General features: G+C 43.8%; 1 protein-coding gene across 1 annotated transcript in view; it reads left to right on the forward strand.

Annotated features, from left to right (window-relative positions):
* tpcn3 (two pore segment channel 3) overlaps positions 1-17,786 on the forward strand; it is a 120,601-nt gene that overhangs the window by 66,048 nt on the left and 36,767 nt on the right. Inside the window, exons 14-16 of the mRNA XM_083634891.1 lie at positions 3,176-3,245; positions 14,947-15,163; positions 16,985-17,075. Of these exons, the coding sequence (XP_083491017.1) occupies positions 3,176-3,245; positions 14,947-15,163; positions 16,985-17,075 (378 nt within the window). The remainder of the gene's footprint in view (positions 1-3,175; positions 3,246-14,946; positions 15,164-16,984; positions 17,076-17,786) is intronic.

Here is a 17,786-nt window from a genome sequence, read left to right on the forward strand (position 1 = left end):
CAGTGAAGGCCAGGGAATTTTGTTTGGCAGAATAATATTTTTTAGCTGCAACCAGCAGCGCTGGCCCCTGCGTGCGCTGCTGGTTGCAGCTTCTTGCTGGTCTTGATTTGCTGCTGGTGGGCATCGGATATTCTGGCTTGCGTTTGCCAATCCTGTCCTGCTGTCTGGGTCTGTCTGGGTCAGTGTTGTGTGCTGCTCTGCGTGCCCCACCCGCCCCACATCCAGCTTTTTTACAGCGTTCCGTGTGTGTTTGTCACCGGCTCCCATGCTTCATATTCTCAAATACACTACTGCCGCATGCGCTAGGACGCGTCATTAGTGATGTTATCTGGGGTCGTAAGGTGTTTCGGGTCTGTCAACATCATACACCCTCGCCCAGTAGACCCAGCCGAGGCCAATTAAGACCCCGACTCGCGTCCCAGAAGCCGCTCACGGATCAGCCTTACTACTCTGTCTGCAACGTTGCCCGCGGGAGGGGTAAGAGAGAACGCCCAATCCGCTGCAATAGAGCTAGTGCCAGCTTCCAGTTGAGAATAATAACAACTCCACGGCTGATCATGCGGATGGGCTGTCGCAACGGACACTGACAGGCTCAATTGTGGCAGCAGATTGGCTACGTTATGCTTCATGCATATCGATGCATACGGATGCGATGCGATTTCCGTTTCCCCAACGACTTCTTCTTTGTTTTTTCCTCGCCTTTCTGTAATCTGGAGAGCACTGTCGCCACCTAAGGGTTCTGTAAAATAGGTTATACACATTCAATAGCTCCCATATTGTAAGAGGCGATGTAAGAGGCTTAGATCCACGTCCCACCGTCAAAAAACGCAATTGACGAACATACTCGTCCTTGGCACTCCACGTTACTAAACCAATTGACGAACATACTCGTCCTTGGCACTCTACGTTACTAAACCAATTGACGAACATACTCGTCCTTGGCACTCTACGTTACTAAACCAATTGACGAACATACTCGTCCTTGGCACTCAATGAGTTAATGTGATATCTCAGGAATTGCAGAAACAGAGGTAGGCAACAGCACTCGAATTGAAATGAGTTTTTTTATTAACACATTGAGTGCCAGCGACGCCATATGGCGTCACGAGAAATTTACCGTAGGCTGCCAGCGACGCCAAATGGCGTCAATAACTCCAAATTCATATTTTGACGGGGGAATGTCGATCTAAGCCTCTTACATCGCCTCTTACAATATGGGAGCTATTGAATGTGTCTAACCTATTTTACAGAACCCTTAGGTGGCGACAGTGCCCTCCCGATTAGACAAAGGCCAGGAGAAAAGACAGAAGAAGTCATGAGGAAACGGAAATCGCCATTGATATGCTTGAAGCATAACGTCGTTAGCTGTGCCTGTGAACAGCAGTCATCTGCTGCCACAATTGAGCCCCATCCGTGTCCGCTGCGATAGTCCATCCATATGATTTAGTTGCCGACATGGCGACACCAGCGTCTTTATGAAAAGTGACATTATTCTCAGCTGGGAGCCGAGGACACGCTGTAAAAAAGCGGGGGGTGCAGGCAGCGGACTTTTCAGTGCAGATCAAACAGAGCAAACCGCAGCAGAGCAGAGACACTCGACTCCTCCCACCACGGAGGAGGAGGAGGAGGGGGGTGGGGCACGCAGGGCACTAACAGCATACAACCATTGACAGTACACACACACCCATGCAGCAGCAGGCTCGATGTTTGTTCAACTCAAAGCAGAATTCATTCTGTCGCCTTTCTAACATAAAGATGTGATTATCTCAGAAACTAATTTCAGCATGCTCTTTTCGGTCGAAAACACTCTTTTTCAGAGGGGTGTATTTCCAAAATGGAACGGTTTATAAACACAGTTTTTTTTTTTAAATGAAACAGAAGGGTTCAAAGTTTCATTGAGGCTATTGGTTGTCCATATAAGAGGAACACAAAAAATGATATGGCTATATTAAAATGCATTGCGGCCTATGTGGCACAGTACAGCACCTTTTGCCCAAGGGCCGTGGCACTCAAAGTGTTAAGGGCAAAACAGACGCGTTTCATCCTTAGGCCATCATCAGTGTACATCAGAACAGATGACAATGGGTAGTATATATAGGTGTGGTCAAACAAATCACCTTGAAAAAAACATCAGCAGATGGAGTGCATCTGTGGAAGCTGCAATGCAGCCAATCACAGAGAAGGAGGTGAGGCCACAGCACAAACAGGCAATCAACATCATTTACAAGAGCTATCATAGTAGTGACAGCCCTTGTTAAATACATAGAAATACGAATTATAAACAATACAAAATACAAAATAGAAAGTTAAATAGAAAGTTAAAAAGAGGTCTTTTTGCCAATCAATGGGACAAGTTTCTCAGGGAGTTGAGACATAACATTACAAGAAGCAACCTAATAGCAATTCTTCATTAAGGCCTCTAGGGCTCTCAGTTTGTAATGTGTGGATGTAATAAGCTTCCCTTTGGAGTAAGAGTTTATCTCTGTCTCCACCTCTTCTGAGAGGCTGAATCATTTCAATACCTTGAAATTTAAGAGAGCTGACATCGTGTCCTACAGAGTTAAAGTGACGAGCGACTGGGGATTTCTCGTCCCTGTTCCTTATGCTGGACTTGTGTTCAGATATCCTGATTTTTAACTCTCTTTTAGTTTTCCCTATGTAAATGAGCCCACAGACACATCTTAAAAGGTAGACAACAAATTTAGTTCTACATGAAATTCTATTCTTGATGTAGAATTGTTTTCCAGTATGAGGATGTGAAAAAGTGTCTCCTTTGATCATTGCGTTACATTGGGCACAGTTTAAACATGGAAAATTACCTGCTGGGAGGTTCTAATTAGAAAGAAAATGATGTGGAGGAACATAACAATCAGCTCTGACCAAAGTATCCCTCAAGTTTTTGGCACGTTTATGTGCAAAGATTGGTGAGGCTTGGAAAGAATGAGCTACTGTATAAGGGGATCGCTGGATAAGATATGCCAGTGTTTCAAGACTACTTGCTTAATGTCAAATGTTAAAGGAGAGAAGGTTGTAGCCAGAACTATTTTGGGGTCCCTTTTAGGGGGAGGCTTAAGAGTCAACAGGCTATTCCTTTCAACCTTTTTAACTTTATTTAAACAGGTCTCAACCACAAAATGATTTTGTGATTTTTAATAAAAATCATTCTCTCCCTCAGGTTTCAGATAATCATCAACACCCTGATTAAGATCGGACCTACAATGCTGACATTTGGACAGCTCATCATTGTAAGTTTCTGCTTCAGTGAAAGCTGTATTTTATGCCTGAGTGTCTTTCTATATTGTTTTTGTCTTCTAGTCAAGTCAAGTCAAGTCAAGTTTATTTGTATAGCCCTAATTCACAAGCATGTCTCAGAGGGCTTCACTGAAAATATGTCTAGCTAATTCTAGCTGACACAACAGTAGCAAATTACAGAATAAAGATAACACATTGAACAATTGATAGAGAAATATAGAAAATATAGAAATGAAGGATAGAGCAGAGGAGAGAGCAGGAGAAGGGAGGAGAGCAGGGGGAATGTGAGAGAGTGATGGGGTGGGGAGGGAATGGGAAATGTTGGAAGGTATAGGAGGTGGGGAAGGAGCAAGAGGAGAGAGCAGGAGAGGGGAAGGGGGGGGTGTGGGGGAGAAGAGAGCAGGGGGAGGAAGGAGGTGGGGAGGGAATGGGAAATGTGGGAGAGGAGAGAGCGTATGGAAGAGTATGGGAGTATAGAGGAGTATGGGAGACTATATGGAGAGAACAGGGAAAGGAGGGCTAGCTGATACAACAGTAACAAATTACAGTAGTAATAATAACACATCGAACAATTATATGATAGAGAAATATAGACACACATTTTGCAAACAGACATATGTCGATTTCTTAGCAACCAAACTATGCCTAATTTAATTGGCTGCAGGCCTTTAGTAGTGAGTCCCTTTGCCAAATAAACACATGTTCACATATAGAGCTTATGGGTGCCTCGCTTTAGGGTAGAATGGGTGCCATGCTTTGAATAGTGGGAGGGGATAGAATGGGTGCCATGCTTTGGAGTAGAATGTGTACTATGCTTTAGAGTAGTGGGGGAAGGGGGAAGAGGAGAGGGGAGGAGGGAGGGAGAGCGGGGGGATGTGGGGGAGGAGAGGGCAGGGAGAGGGAGGAGGTGGGGAGAAAATGGGAAATGTGGGGGAGGAGAGAACAGAGAAGGAGAGGTGGGAGGGTGCAGGGGAGGGAGAGCAGGGGGAATGTGAGAGAGGGGAGAGCAGGAAGTGGCAGGGAATGGGGAAAATTGGGAAGGAGAAGGAGCAGAGGAGGGGAGAAAGAGGAGAGAGCAGGAGAAGGGAGGGGGGAGAGCGGTGGGATGTGGGGGAGAAAAGAGCATGGAAAGAGAGGAGGTGGGGGGAGGAATGGGAAATGTGGGAGAGGAGAGAACAGGAAGGGAGAAGTGGGGAAGGAGCAGGGGAAGGGGGAAAGAGAAAGAGAGGCGGGGGAGAAGATCAGACAAACTGACTACTCAAGACATTAACCAGAGCTAACTGGGACATAGGGGATCTAGCTAATCTACAGCCTAGTCTGGCCTGTCCTATTCTGCTCTAGTCTGATCTTTGCCTGAACACTATAACAGGTCTACAGCCTATAGTTAGGCTGTAGACCTGTAGCTAATCTATCACCTACCTAAGCTATTCTAAACCTACCGGCAGCCCTCGACCAGTGATGGAGAGCACCGATGCCTCCCGCCCCGGCCCCCGCCCCCACACATATAAGGCGTGGGAGAGAAGGCCAGGCTGGGATACAGCGGTACCCCCTCACCCCCAGTGAACGCAAGAAAACCTTTCCACCACATGGATTGCCTCAGTGACTTGGCTGAGGAGGAACCTTGTGAGGCCGATGTACTGTAGGGACCCAGCTATGGACCCCATCCGGGGACTCCCCTCCGAGACAGGCCGAGAGATGCCGGGCTAAACCATTTACAGAGTTTCAGAGTATGGAAATAAAATTGACAAAAGAACAGAAAATTGAAAATGTAAAAAGGAGTCCAACAAAAGGAATACGAAAATGTAGTTTTTAAATGATTCTAAGATCAGGGAAGAGAGTTGAAAATGTAAAAAGTAGAGTCCAAAAAGAAATAGAAAATGTAGTCTTTAAGTGTTCGTAGGTTCAGAGAATACTAGCTAATTAGCTAGGTGAAAAAAGGGGTAACAAGATTGGGAGTTCCATGAAGATGATCTGAGGAATCCATGAGTCCGCGTTGGTGACATCGATTAAGAGGAGAGGAGGGGAGGATAGGGGTCGGAGGTGATGATGAGGCCAGGGGGGGGGGGGACGTCCCCCCCCTTCCCCTGGGCAGGCAGGTGAAGGAGTAGTGGGTAGGTGGGCCAGAGTGACGACAGGTGACCAGGATGATGAGGATAGGGGTCGGTGGTGATGATGAGCCCGGGGTGTCAGGGTGTCAGACAGGCGGTGGAGTAGTGGGTAGATGGCCTAGAGTGACGAGGTGGCTGGGACGATGACGACCGGACCTAGGGCTGCAGCGGCGGAGGTGTACGTCAGGCCAATGAAGGACACCTGAGGGGGAGAGAGAGAAGAGGGTGGAGGAATCTGCGCAGAGGTGGAACTAACCTTGATGACTCTATAGACAACAATAAAATTAGGTCAAGTCTAAATTTATATTGATATAGCTACTATATTGATGTGACCGCTGCAAGTATGCAGTGGCATACTTGCACTAAGTCAAATTCCTTGTTTGTAATCTGATTACTTTCTGTGGCTATTACATTTAATCTGAATCTGAATCTGAACTGTCAGTTTCATAATGAGCGGCTGCGGTTGTTTACCCAGTCTGTTAAAGGTACTATATGTAATAATTGTATAGATGGGATCGTTAACGCCGTTAACGGCTGCGTTAACGCGAGACTCTTAACGCGCGATAAAAAAATTATCGCCGTTAATCTATTCTCAAAGTTGTCTGGTAGCAGGGTCCACTTATATTGAGCAGGCCATGATGATTATCACTTTAGAATGGAACAGGTATGTAAGCGCGGACATTTATGTCTGCCGCTCTCATGAGGTGGTTTTTCAGACGTGTCGATACAGTTTATCGCAAAAGTGTAATGGAAACAGATTTTCCGCATTTGCACGTCATGTGACCCGTCTTCTCCTTTGGAAAAGCAGCGGAACTTTGAAGCAACGCTACCTAGCAGAAAGACGAGTGTTGTGTAAAAGGGGTAAATAGATCATGTTTAATGGCAGAAATCGGTCCATGGTGACAGCAGGCTGCCTGTGAGCGCGCATTTGAGCGGCGAGATGAGTGGATGAAAAGCACACACCGGTGCGGTGCTCCTGACTGAAGTCACTTCAGTATTCAGTATTCAGTGAAGTGAATACAGTGACTGTGAGTAATACATTACACATGTTTCAGGTGCAATGTTATAATAGCCTACACAACATTCTGAAATGTCTAAATCGGACCAGTTGTATAGGCTACCTTTTTTCCTCTGTCTGTCGCGCTCGCATTCACCGCAGCCAGCAACATTTTGCGACTCATTTTCTTTTGAATTGATAATCAGGCTCGTTTATATGCGTTGTAACTTCATGTTGTGATTTGCATTGACCATTGGTTAGATTTGAGCATGCAGGGGACGGGATATGGGCAGATCCCCGTGCGTAATCACTGTGGCAGCTGCTGGTAATGGGGAATTGCGTTCAGGTGTGCGCGCATCAGACCAAACTCAACTTCAATGGAAACGCCTACAAGTCGCAATTGTACATTGTCGAAGTTGTAGAAATATCGCAATTATTTTGCGAAAAACTGTAATGGAAACACAGCTACTGACAGTTTAATGCCAGTTTAATATTATTGATCCCAGAAATGTGGGTTGTTGTTCTTATACCCTCTGGTGTTCATTCCAGGTAGTTCAGGATAGAACTTTGTCCAGATGAAGACAAACCATGTGTGTAACCTGCTGGTTTCTTACCTTTAAATGCCTACTGGCTATTCAAGTTGAATTGAATAAACATAAACCTGTTCACAAGGACTTACTTCTAGTCATTATTTATGTTGCACACACATATTTTGAATGGCTTCGACAGACTTCAAATGACCCATTTTAATCTAGATGAATCTAGATTAATGACCAGGATTAATCTAGATTAATCTAGATTAAAAAAAATTATCTATTCCCATCTATAAATAATTGTGATGCAATTGACATGTATTGAGTTTTTTATGGCTCCACCGGCGATAGCCAGGCCGGAGTACGGCAACCATTTTAGGGCATCCTCGTCAGTCAGAGTATAGGCTATCGTTCCTCAGTCTAAAGCGTTGTCAGTTGTCATGTCTCCTATAGTAAACCGTTGAGTGTGCTCTGAAACACCTTCAGTCCTCACACGAAAACGCTGTCATTCCTCCTGCCTCACTAAAAACGTTGTCGATCCTCCTGCAGACTAGTTGTCAGACATCACTCAAACTAGCTGTCAGGCATCACTCCTCACGTCTCACACAAAAACGTTGTCGATCCTCCTGCAGACTAGTTGTCAGACATCACTCAAACTAGCTGTCAGGCATCACGCCTCACACAAAAACGTTGTCGATCGTCCTGCAGACTAGTTGTCAGACATCACTCAAGCTAGCTGTCAGGCATCACTCCTCACGTCTCACACAAAAACGTTGTCGATCGTCCTGCAGACTAGTTGTCAGACATCACTCAAACTAGCTGTCAGGCATCACGCCTCACGTCTCACACAAAAACGTTGTCGATCGTCCTGCAGACTAGTTGTCAAGCATCACTCAAACTAGCTGTCAGGCATCACGCCTCACGTCTCACACAAAAACGTTGTCGATCGTCCTGCAGACTAGTTGTCAAGCATCACTCAAACTAGGTGTCAGGCATCACATGAAAACGCTGTCATTCGTTGTTTTTGGTTGTTCTTCCGTGTGGGGAAAGAATGCCTGTGAAGTTAGCAACAATTTTTTACAACTTCACTTCCGGTTGAATGCTTTCTGCCTTTCAAAATAAAAGCACGTGTTTTTTTTTATATTTACAATAGATTAAAGTAGTAATCTATGAGACCCAATAGAATTAACATAGTAACACTAAGAGGAACATCTAGTTTAATTGACAATAGACTATATATATATTTATATATATATATTTATATTTCTTGAAATTCTTTCAACACAAAGACCGGAAGGCTAAATTTGGACACATGTAAATTAAACATAAAAAGTTAAATGGCTTTAAGGTAGATTCCTAGGATACTTCTTTATTGAATGGGAAAGCTTATTTAATTATTTAATGGTAAACTGTTGTTCCATTAGGCATAAGATATCCAAACAATGTAGGGTGTGTGCAGAAAACATTTGACTTCTCCAATAGCCTTGGTTATGGCCTCTTGGAAGACATCCAAAGAATAGCAAGTAGAGGTGATACACATTAAGCAAAATGGAAGGTTTTGGTCTTGTGAAGTTATTTGCAAAATTTAGATACACAAGTCATGGGTATGAGTGATGACGTCAGCTGCAGTTAGGAAGAAACAGTTAAAACCCCCAGTTCCATCAAAACATTATTTTCTATCCAAATAAGTAAACAGTTTGACGGTGCAGTAGTTTGAGTGCTCTCCTATTACAATTTATTTATTTAAAAAGACAATGTATCTTTTCCATTTTTATTTTCAATTCTTGTTTTTGTCAGAGGTTAAGACAGATAATTCACCAAAATTCAGTATAACAGTTGTCCTTTGTAGGTCAATAACAGGTGATTATAATCCATTGGCAGGTGATTACACTCAAATGACAAAAGCAGCCAATGAGCTGTGTATTGTGAAGCACCATATTGGTAGGAAATGCATGTGACATCATGGAATGCTATGAATAGGCTAGGCTACAGTTCAAGGCCCAAGTGTCCAGATTAAAGGTTCATTTTAATACAGTGAGTAATCATAACACAGTGGAATTTGACTTTGTCCAATATGCATATCAACTCTCCCATAACTTTTCGAATGACTGAGATAGTATATAGAGTATTTTAATCTGTTATGCGTCTAAAAGTAAAATGTGAGAACAAATGGCATAACATTCCACAACGTATTTTGTACAGTGACATTCCAACAAGACCATAAAAATAAATACTTTCCCCTGTGTTTCATGAACAGAGATTAAAGTAACCAAATAAGTCAAAATCTCAAAATACTTGATACTCATTTTCATCACGTGAAGGCTTTATGTAATTTCAAAACGTTAAAAGATGCAGAGTGGCTGGCTGTTATCAGGACCATCAGAGAGAGGCAGAGTAGCTGGCTGTTATCAGGACCATGAGAGAGGCGGAGTGACATATTTACTTGAAAGTGCAGTCCATTCATTTAGAAGTCTGTGCAGCAAAGATGTGTGTGATGTCCTTTCAACCCGAATCTCTCTGACCAATCAGTTGTCAAAAGTATAGATTCAACCCAGATCGTCATGTTTACTGCCCAGTGGGGGTGGGGGGGGAGGAAAGCGAGTAGACCCGGCCCGATACTGGCGTTGGAAATGAGCCTATACACCTTGGTGCTTGGCCTGCTAGCGCCCTATGTCAGCCAGCTGAATGTATATATCATTGGCCTCTGCAAATGTAGATGGTCTTGCAATATCCCTTTCTTCCATGGCAGTGGTGAGACTATCCAACAGTATTAGATATCCAGCCAGACACTCATCCACTGACGATGACAATTCAGCATTCTGAAGAATGGCCTCTGCTGCATGCCTAAATTCCACATTTGCCACCAAAGATGGTTCCTCGACCTCACATGCTTTCCCATTCAATAAAGAAGTATCCTAGGAATCTACCTTAAAGCCATTTAACTTTTTATGTTTAATTTACATGTGTCCAAATTTAGCCTTCCGGTCTTTGTGTTGAAAGAATTTCAAGAAATATAAATATATATATATAAATATATATATAGTCTATTGTCAATTAAACTAGATGTTCCTCTTAGTGTTACTATGTTAATTCTATTGGGTCTCATAGATTACTACTTTAATCTATTGTAAATATCAAAAAAACGCATGCTTTTATTTTGAAAGGCAAAAAGCATTCAACCGGAAGTGAAGTTGTAAAAAATTGTTGCTAACTTCACAGGCATTCTTTCCCCACACGGAAGAACAACCAAAAACAACGAATGACAGCGTTTTCATGTGATGCCTGACACCTAGTTTGAGTGATGCTTGACAACTAGTCTGCAGGACGATCGACAACGTTTTTGTGTGAGACGTGAGGCGTGATGCCTGACAGCTAGTTTGAGTGATGTCTGACAAGTAGTCTGCAGGACGATCGACAACGTTTTTGTGTGAGGCGTGATGCCTGACAGCTAGTTTGAGTGATGTCTGACAACTAGTCTGCAGGAGGATCGACAAAGTTTTTGTGTGAGACGTGAGGAGTGATGCCTGACAGCTAGTTTGAGTGATGTCTGACAACTAGGGCCCTATCGTTGCATCGGCGCAGTTTCTAGGCCGAGCGGCAGGCGCAGATCAAAGCAGTGGGCGTGGACAGGCGCACTTGATATCGTTGTGCTGGCGCTAGATGCAGCCCAAAGCATTACAACCACGCCTTTTAGGCGTAAAATTATGCACTGTCATGCTCATTGGATAAGTGCAATAAACGAATGGCACGCTTGCCTTTTTAGCTCCAATTCCACTGGTCCCGCAAAACCAGACGAAACCCAAGCCTCTGATCCCCCCCCCCCCACCTCCCTTCATCCCGTCTGTCTCCATATATCGGCTATTATTCCATATTATGATGCTTCTCAAACCAATCTAACTGCAGTTTAAATACTGCAAGCATGTAAATACGCTACACTATAGCAATATCAAAGTGAAAATAATGTTCTATGCATCAGCTAGAAAAATATAGCCTATTAGATTGGTGAAAGTTTGTCCAGAAAGATATCATTTTCTCTCGCCTGCTGCAGGAAGGATGATGCACATAAATATAGCCTACATTATGTCAAGTCATTGCATAAATGTGTTTTTATTGTAAAACTAAATGTGAAATAGGGCCAAGTTATTGGAGGGACATCACAGTATAGCAGATGCCATTAGAAGCGCGTTCCGAAGCGCGTTCCGCTGTTACTTCTCTAAATCACGTTAACTCGACAAGGGGTATATATAGGCCCAGGAGGACATATATGTTTCACATAGGGTGGTGTTTTCATTTCAATGTTTTATTTGGTCCAATATTGAAATGTTGACAATGGCAGGCTGTGTTACCATTACACATTAATTTAGAACTACCTTTTATATCTATTTTGGCTCATTTGGTTGCTATTTAGTAGCGAAATGGAGAAACACAATGCATGCTGGGAACTCAGAGAGAGAGAGAGAGAAGGGTGACAGAGAAGAGGCAGTGAAGGCACAGAATAGGCCTGCTTTTCAAAAGCGCAAAGCGCTAAATGTACGCCAGGTCCCAAGATATCACTAGGCTGGTATTTAGCGCCGACACGCCCACTTTGGGACTGCGCCACGCCCATTCGGCCTAAAGCGCATTTGGCAGCCTAAAGCCTATTGCTATCTTGCCGAAACAGGCGCAAGGCACGTTTTTTTTGCGGTTAAGGCCCGTAATAGCCTGTGGGAGAATAGAGCCCTTAGTCTGCAGGACGATCGACAACGTTTTTGTGTGAGGCGTGATGCCTGACAGCTAGTTTGAGTGATGTCTGACAACTAGTCTGCAGGAGGATCGACAACGTTTTTGTGTGAGACGTGAGGAGTGATGCCTGACAGCTAGTTTGAGTGATGTCTGACAGCTAGTCTGCAGGAGGATCGACAACGTTTTTAGTGAGGCAGGAGGAATGGCAGCGTTTTTGTGTGAGGACTGAAGGTGTTTCAGAGCACACTCGACGGTTTACTATAGGAGACATGACAACTGACAACGCTTTAGACTGAGGAACGATAGCCTATACTCTGACTGACGAGGATGCCCTAAAATGGTTGCCGTACCGGAGGCATTATGGATCCCGGTTGTCTGTACATCCGTCCGTCTGATGTTCGTTAATGCGATATCTGAGGAACGCCTTGATGGAATTTAATCAAATTTGCCTCAAACATCGACTTAGAATCAAGGATGATCTGATTAGATTTTGGTGGTCAAAGGTCACCGTGACCTCTCGGAACGCCATTTTCAAGCTTGTTAACGCGATATCTCTGGAATACCTGGACTGAATTTCATCAACTTTGCCTCAAACATGGACTCAAGGATGAACTGATTAGATTTTCGTGGTCAAAGGTCAAGGTCACTGTGACCTCTCGAACGCCATTTTCAAGCTTGTTAACGCGATATCTCAGGAATGCCTTGACGGAGTTTCATCAAATTTGCCTCAAACATCGACTTGGACTCAAGGATGAACTGATTAGATTTTCGTGGTCAAAGGTCAAGGTCACTGTGACCTCTCGAACGCCATTCTAAAGTTCGTTAACGCGATATCTTCTGATTTGGCTCAAACATCGACTTGGATGCAAGGATGAACGCCTGTGGCCACAAGCAGAGCTCAGAGCTAACGTTAGAAATCGCGTGGCCACGCGATTTGAGTCAGCTTGCCTGATCCCTATGATAGATGAGCTTTAGCTTAGATGCTGTGAGGACTGTTCTTAAAAGCTGAGGGTTTTGGTATAGTGTGTAGTGGTATGTAGTTTGTAGTGGTATAGGGAAATAATTGGAAATGATAAAATTGTGAATTTATAAAATTGTGAATTAAAATCAAATCAAAATGAAAATGATTTCCTGGCTTGCATTTTGGGCGCTTTTGGTATTGGTGGTGTGATTGCTCCTGTTGTCGATTGTTTGAATGCTGTGCTAAAGTGGCTAGGTTTGGGGAGCTACCAGTGGATGTTGGGAGTGTGTGGGACTGAGTGTTGTTGGTTAGCAGGGTATACACACTGTTGAGCGTGGCGTGTGAAGTTACCAGTTTAGGAATAGTAAGTGGGTGCATGGATGCAGTTACTGAGAACTGGGTAAGGTTTGCACACATCTGTGAATAATAGGCTTGCACACATAGCATAACTATATATAGTTATAATAGCAGATGTAGTGTTAATTGATGATAAGTGTTAGTCTTGTGACGCAAAGTTTTTTTGTCTTTTCTCTTTTGTTGATGTTTCATTTGATTGTTTGATTCCTCCATTGAGAACGAACAACAAGTTTTCTTCTCGTTTATCGTTTACTGACAACGGAACAACTTTTTCCGATCTATGAAAGCAGCAATTTACACAGATAAATAAACCATTTAGCGAAATATACTACAACATTTTGAGAAGACTGTTTTTAGCATTGTGTTGAAATGTGAGTATGAATGAATTAACTCATTGAGTGCCAATGACGACTTTAGTCGTCAATTGCTTTAGTAACGTTGAGTGCCAAAGACGACTAAAGTCGTCAATTGCGTTTTTTGACGGTGGGGCGTGCATCAAAGCCAGATCCATCTCCTGTGAAAGTATGGTGGCTGTTGAATGTGTAAAAGCTATTTTAGGGACCCATTAGGTGGCGACAGTGCTCTCCAGATTAGAGAAAGGCCAGGAGAAAAGAGAAGAAGTAATGGGGAAACGGAAATCGCATCGATATGCATGAAGCATAACGTTAGCTGTGCCTGTGAACAGCAGTCAATCTGCTGCCACAGCCCCTCCGTCTCCGCTGCAATAGCCCCTCCATATGATTTAGTTGGCGACACCAGCGTCTTTCTGAAAAGTTACATTATTCTCAGCTGGGAGCCGGCGACACGATGTGAAAAAGCGGGGGGATGCAGCGCACTTTTCAGTGCAGAGTCAGAGCAAAAGCAGAGCGAGAGCAAACGCAGCAGCCCAGAGACACTCCCAAGGAGGAGGAGGAGGGGGGTGGGGCACGCAGGGCAGCAGAAAGCCCAGAAAGCCCAGAAAGCCCAGAATTGGACGCAGCTTCACAGCTCACAACTGAAACCCATGAAACGAGCGAGCCCGATCCACACTGCCCCGACGAGCGGCCGCCATCCAGGCAGCAGACTCGCCTGACACAAGCAGCACTCAGAGCGAGCAGCAACATCATGACACACCCACGGAGGAGAAGTTTGCAGTAGAGGGGGGGGTGGGGGTGCTGTTATATTGAAGGAAATTACTGTTCAGATGTTTCAGGTCAGAAAATATTAGTTTCAGAGTCAGTGATTTGCTTGAAATGCTATATTTCACAAAAGGCTCAATATCTCAGCTTCTAGATGGAAACGCCAATTTTTTCTGTTTTTGACCTATCTTCTCCGGCTGATAAGTAAAGAACGGAAAATGATATCAATAAACTTTTTTTTGCTGCTGATACAATAGAGTCTCGTCGTTCTTTGTGCGTGTTCGGTGTTTACATAGTAATATCACACAATATTCTGTGGGCCTCGAGAAATCACTGAAAACGCTCTGAAACTCTGGCACTGGGAGCGTCCGTTCTCCAAAAGTGGCTGGCACTCAATGAGTTAATGAATGTATTCGAAAAAATAAAAAAAAATCCAATACACCAACAGGCATACAGTATAAAATAACTCTAGGTTCGATATCACAATGTAGTCATTAAACCTATTTCCATTGTGGTCCTGAGGTGTTAGCAAACAGAAAACACTACAATATACAATAATACAATACTGCACATGAAAAGACATCAGTAAAGAACAATCAAGAATAAGAAGGAGATACAAACCAACACAGGTTCAAAAACCAGTCCTATTCAGTTAGCCGATTTAATTTTGTTTCCCGACTTTGCTTTTTAGGTTGGTTTTTTCAGGTTCGCTACACTAGCCCTCGTGTTCAGGCCATGAGTGTCCCGAACAAACTGAAAATGCTTTTCTCTTTTTCTGAAAAGGTTTCTCCATCCGTAAGCCTGGCTGCTCCAGATGAAGAGTTGAGCACTGCTCTTCATCACCAGGTGCTGTATATCTTTGTCACCAGGTCGTGGTGTACTATATCTTTGTCACCAGGTGGTGTACTATATCTTTGCCATGGTGGGGATGGAGCTGTTCAAAGGGAAGGTGCAGTTCTCTGAAGCGAACATCTCTAACCCAGACAGGGACTGTGGGAACCCTGTGCTGAGGAACACGGACTTCGCCAGGCTCAACTACTGCAAGAACAACTTCAACCACGTGGTCTCCTCCTTCATCCTGCTGGTTGAGCTCACCATGGTCAACCAGTGGCACGATATCCTTTAAGGCAGTAGCCGAGTTCGGAATGGTTCACTATTTCACTCACTCACTATTCCCCATGTATTGTTTATCATATAGGGAACTATATGGGGAATGATCAAACTTCAGACACTACCTCACTCTTCTTCCTTCGGTAAACATGACCACTTTGCATTGTGATATATGGGAGAAAATGTAGGGTACATTCTCTGTTCACTAGAACTTGCAGTGCATTGTGGTCATTTTATAATGGGCTATATAGTGAATCAAAAGTTGAGAATTCAGACACTAGTACAAAATGGCCAACACACTATGTATTTCACTATTTCTGTAATAGGGACCATTTCAAACAGGGCTAACGTTTCCCAAAGACTGGGTCAGGACCCACAGGTGGGTCGTAGGAGATTTTATTTGGGTCGCCAAATACATTTGCAGAATTTCATCCACAGTCTTTTAATTTAAAATGTCGATATTGTTTTACTGAGAGTGTAGAAAAGGCCCTCTCATACCGACTGATGAGACCATGCCTGGGAACACCCACCGGATTCAAGCCAGCGACCCAACGATGATGTCACTGCAGCGTGTCGTGCACCTGTGATGTCATAGTTGTTGTGATGATGTCATCGGTGATGTCAGAGTTGCTCCTGTGATGTCAGAGTTGCTCCTGTGATGTCACCGATGATGTCCTATATCCCAAGTATAAAGAAGCATCTCTCTCTCTATGTACTCTCTGCCCACTAGCTCCACTCTCCCACCATCTCTCTCCCTGATTCTCTCTTCCACTGCCACGTACTTAAAGGAGAATTTCGGTTTTTTACACCACGGTCCTCATTTCCAGCTTAAAATATGATGTTTTCTACCCACAAATACTTGTGGGTTCATTCGGATCCCCACAGAAGATTTGTCGCACTGAGTACACTCCTCAAACACTCAAACAGGACGGCACGGTGGCTCAGTGGTTAACACTGTTGCCTCACAGCAAGAAGGTCCCGGGTTCAAACCCCGGTCCGTCCCAGGTCCTTTCTGTGTGGAGTTTGCATGTTCTCCCCGTGTTCGTGTGGGTTTTCTCCGGGTGCTCCGGTTTCCTCCCACCATCAAAGAAAGACATGTATGTTAGGGTTAATACTCCTGTCAGAGCCCCTGACCAAGGTACTGGCAAAATAACTGGAGTTGGTCCCCGGGCGCTGCACAGTGGCTGCCCACTGCTCCTAGTTCTAGGAAGGTTCCTAGTAGAGGATGGGTCAAATGCAGAGGATGAATTTCCCCAAGGGGATAAATAAAGGATAACTTAACTTAACTTAACTTAACAGGCTAGAACGGGAGCCTGCGGGGCATGCTGCACGCGCTCTGTAAATGACACTTTTTCGGTCACATCGCGGTTCATTCTGGTTGTAAATATAATTATTTAGCTAATAGCTAGAAGCTAAGCTAACAACAACAAAAGAGTCGGCTCCGATCTGCCCCGGATGGGGTTACAGTGCTCATCTTCTTCTGTGGTTTCTCTGAAGAAGTGTGGTAAGAAGAGATTCAGCTATATTTATATTATATATTATATTACTATTTTTATATTTAGAATCATTAGAACATTTCCCTTTAACCGAACTACACCCGCGCGGTGAGACGGTTGGCCGGTATAGTTCGGAGTGGATTCCCACCCCTAAACAGTAGATGGCAGCACTATGTTACCGGACTGAGTGTTTATTAATTTTATTTATTATTTTATGTGAGGGACAATGCACATTAATGAACATTACTGTAAAAAAGCATCTGTGTTAGCCAGATGGCTGATGTTCAGTTAGCCATCTAGCCTTTTGTGTTTTCCTTAACACGGCTCCACTGCTCACCACTGGCTTCACAGACGTCACTCACAAGGCTGCCAGGATCTTCTTCGTCCTCTTCCACATTGTGGTCGTCATCATCATCATCAAGTAAGGTTACTGGCATCGCATCATCATCATCACCATCACCACTCACTCATAGGAAACATCCCTACTGAACAGCCTATCTGGGCCAAACATATTTATGTATTTCCAAATAATTCTGTTTGTTTTAACCTTCAGGCTGTGCCAGATGGGTGTATTTCACCACATCAGGACAAGATAATCCCAATCACAGAAAATCAGACTATTCTGGTTTTCAAATCCTGTCCTTGTCCGGACTTTCTGAAACTCATTGTAGTGATGTGGTAAACTCCACCCATCTGGTAATCCTGGCAGGTTAAAACAAACTGTACCAATCATTAGCTGAAGCTCCAGTGGCCAGACAGACTTCCAGTTAGCAGTCAAATAAATTTCAGTTCAGGTTTCGACTGTTTTGTTAGAAAAACTACAAATATTTCTCAGCTGAGAGAAGAGAGGAGAGTTTTCCTGGGAAACAAAAGAAAAGCGTGTTATTTAAAGGGACAGTGCACCCAGAAATGAAAATTCAGTCATTATCTACTCACCCATCCCAATGGAAAGTCGGGTGAAGTTTTTTAGTCCCAAAACAGTTTTTTTTTTCTTGATCACTGAGTTAACATTGATTTGACATGAAGTTGGCTCAATGTATAAAAAAAAAAAAATGTAGCAAACTACATTTGCCATGTTGCCTGTAGCTCAAGCTGTGTTGTTACTGTACTATAGAAACAACCTAGATTTTGA

This window comes from Poromitra crassiceps, assembly GCF_964638095.1.
Source record: "Poromitra crassiceps genome assembly, chromosome: 4".
NCBI lineage: Eukaryota > Metazoa > Chordata > Actinopteri > Beryciformes > Melamphaidae > Poromitra > Poromitra crassiceps.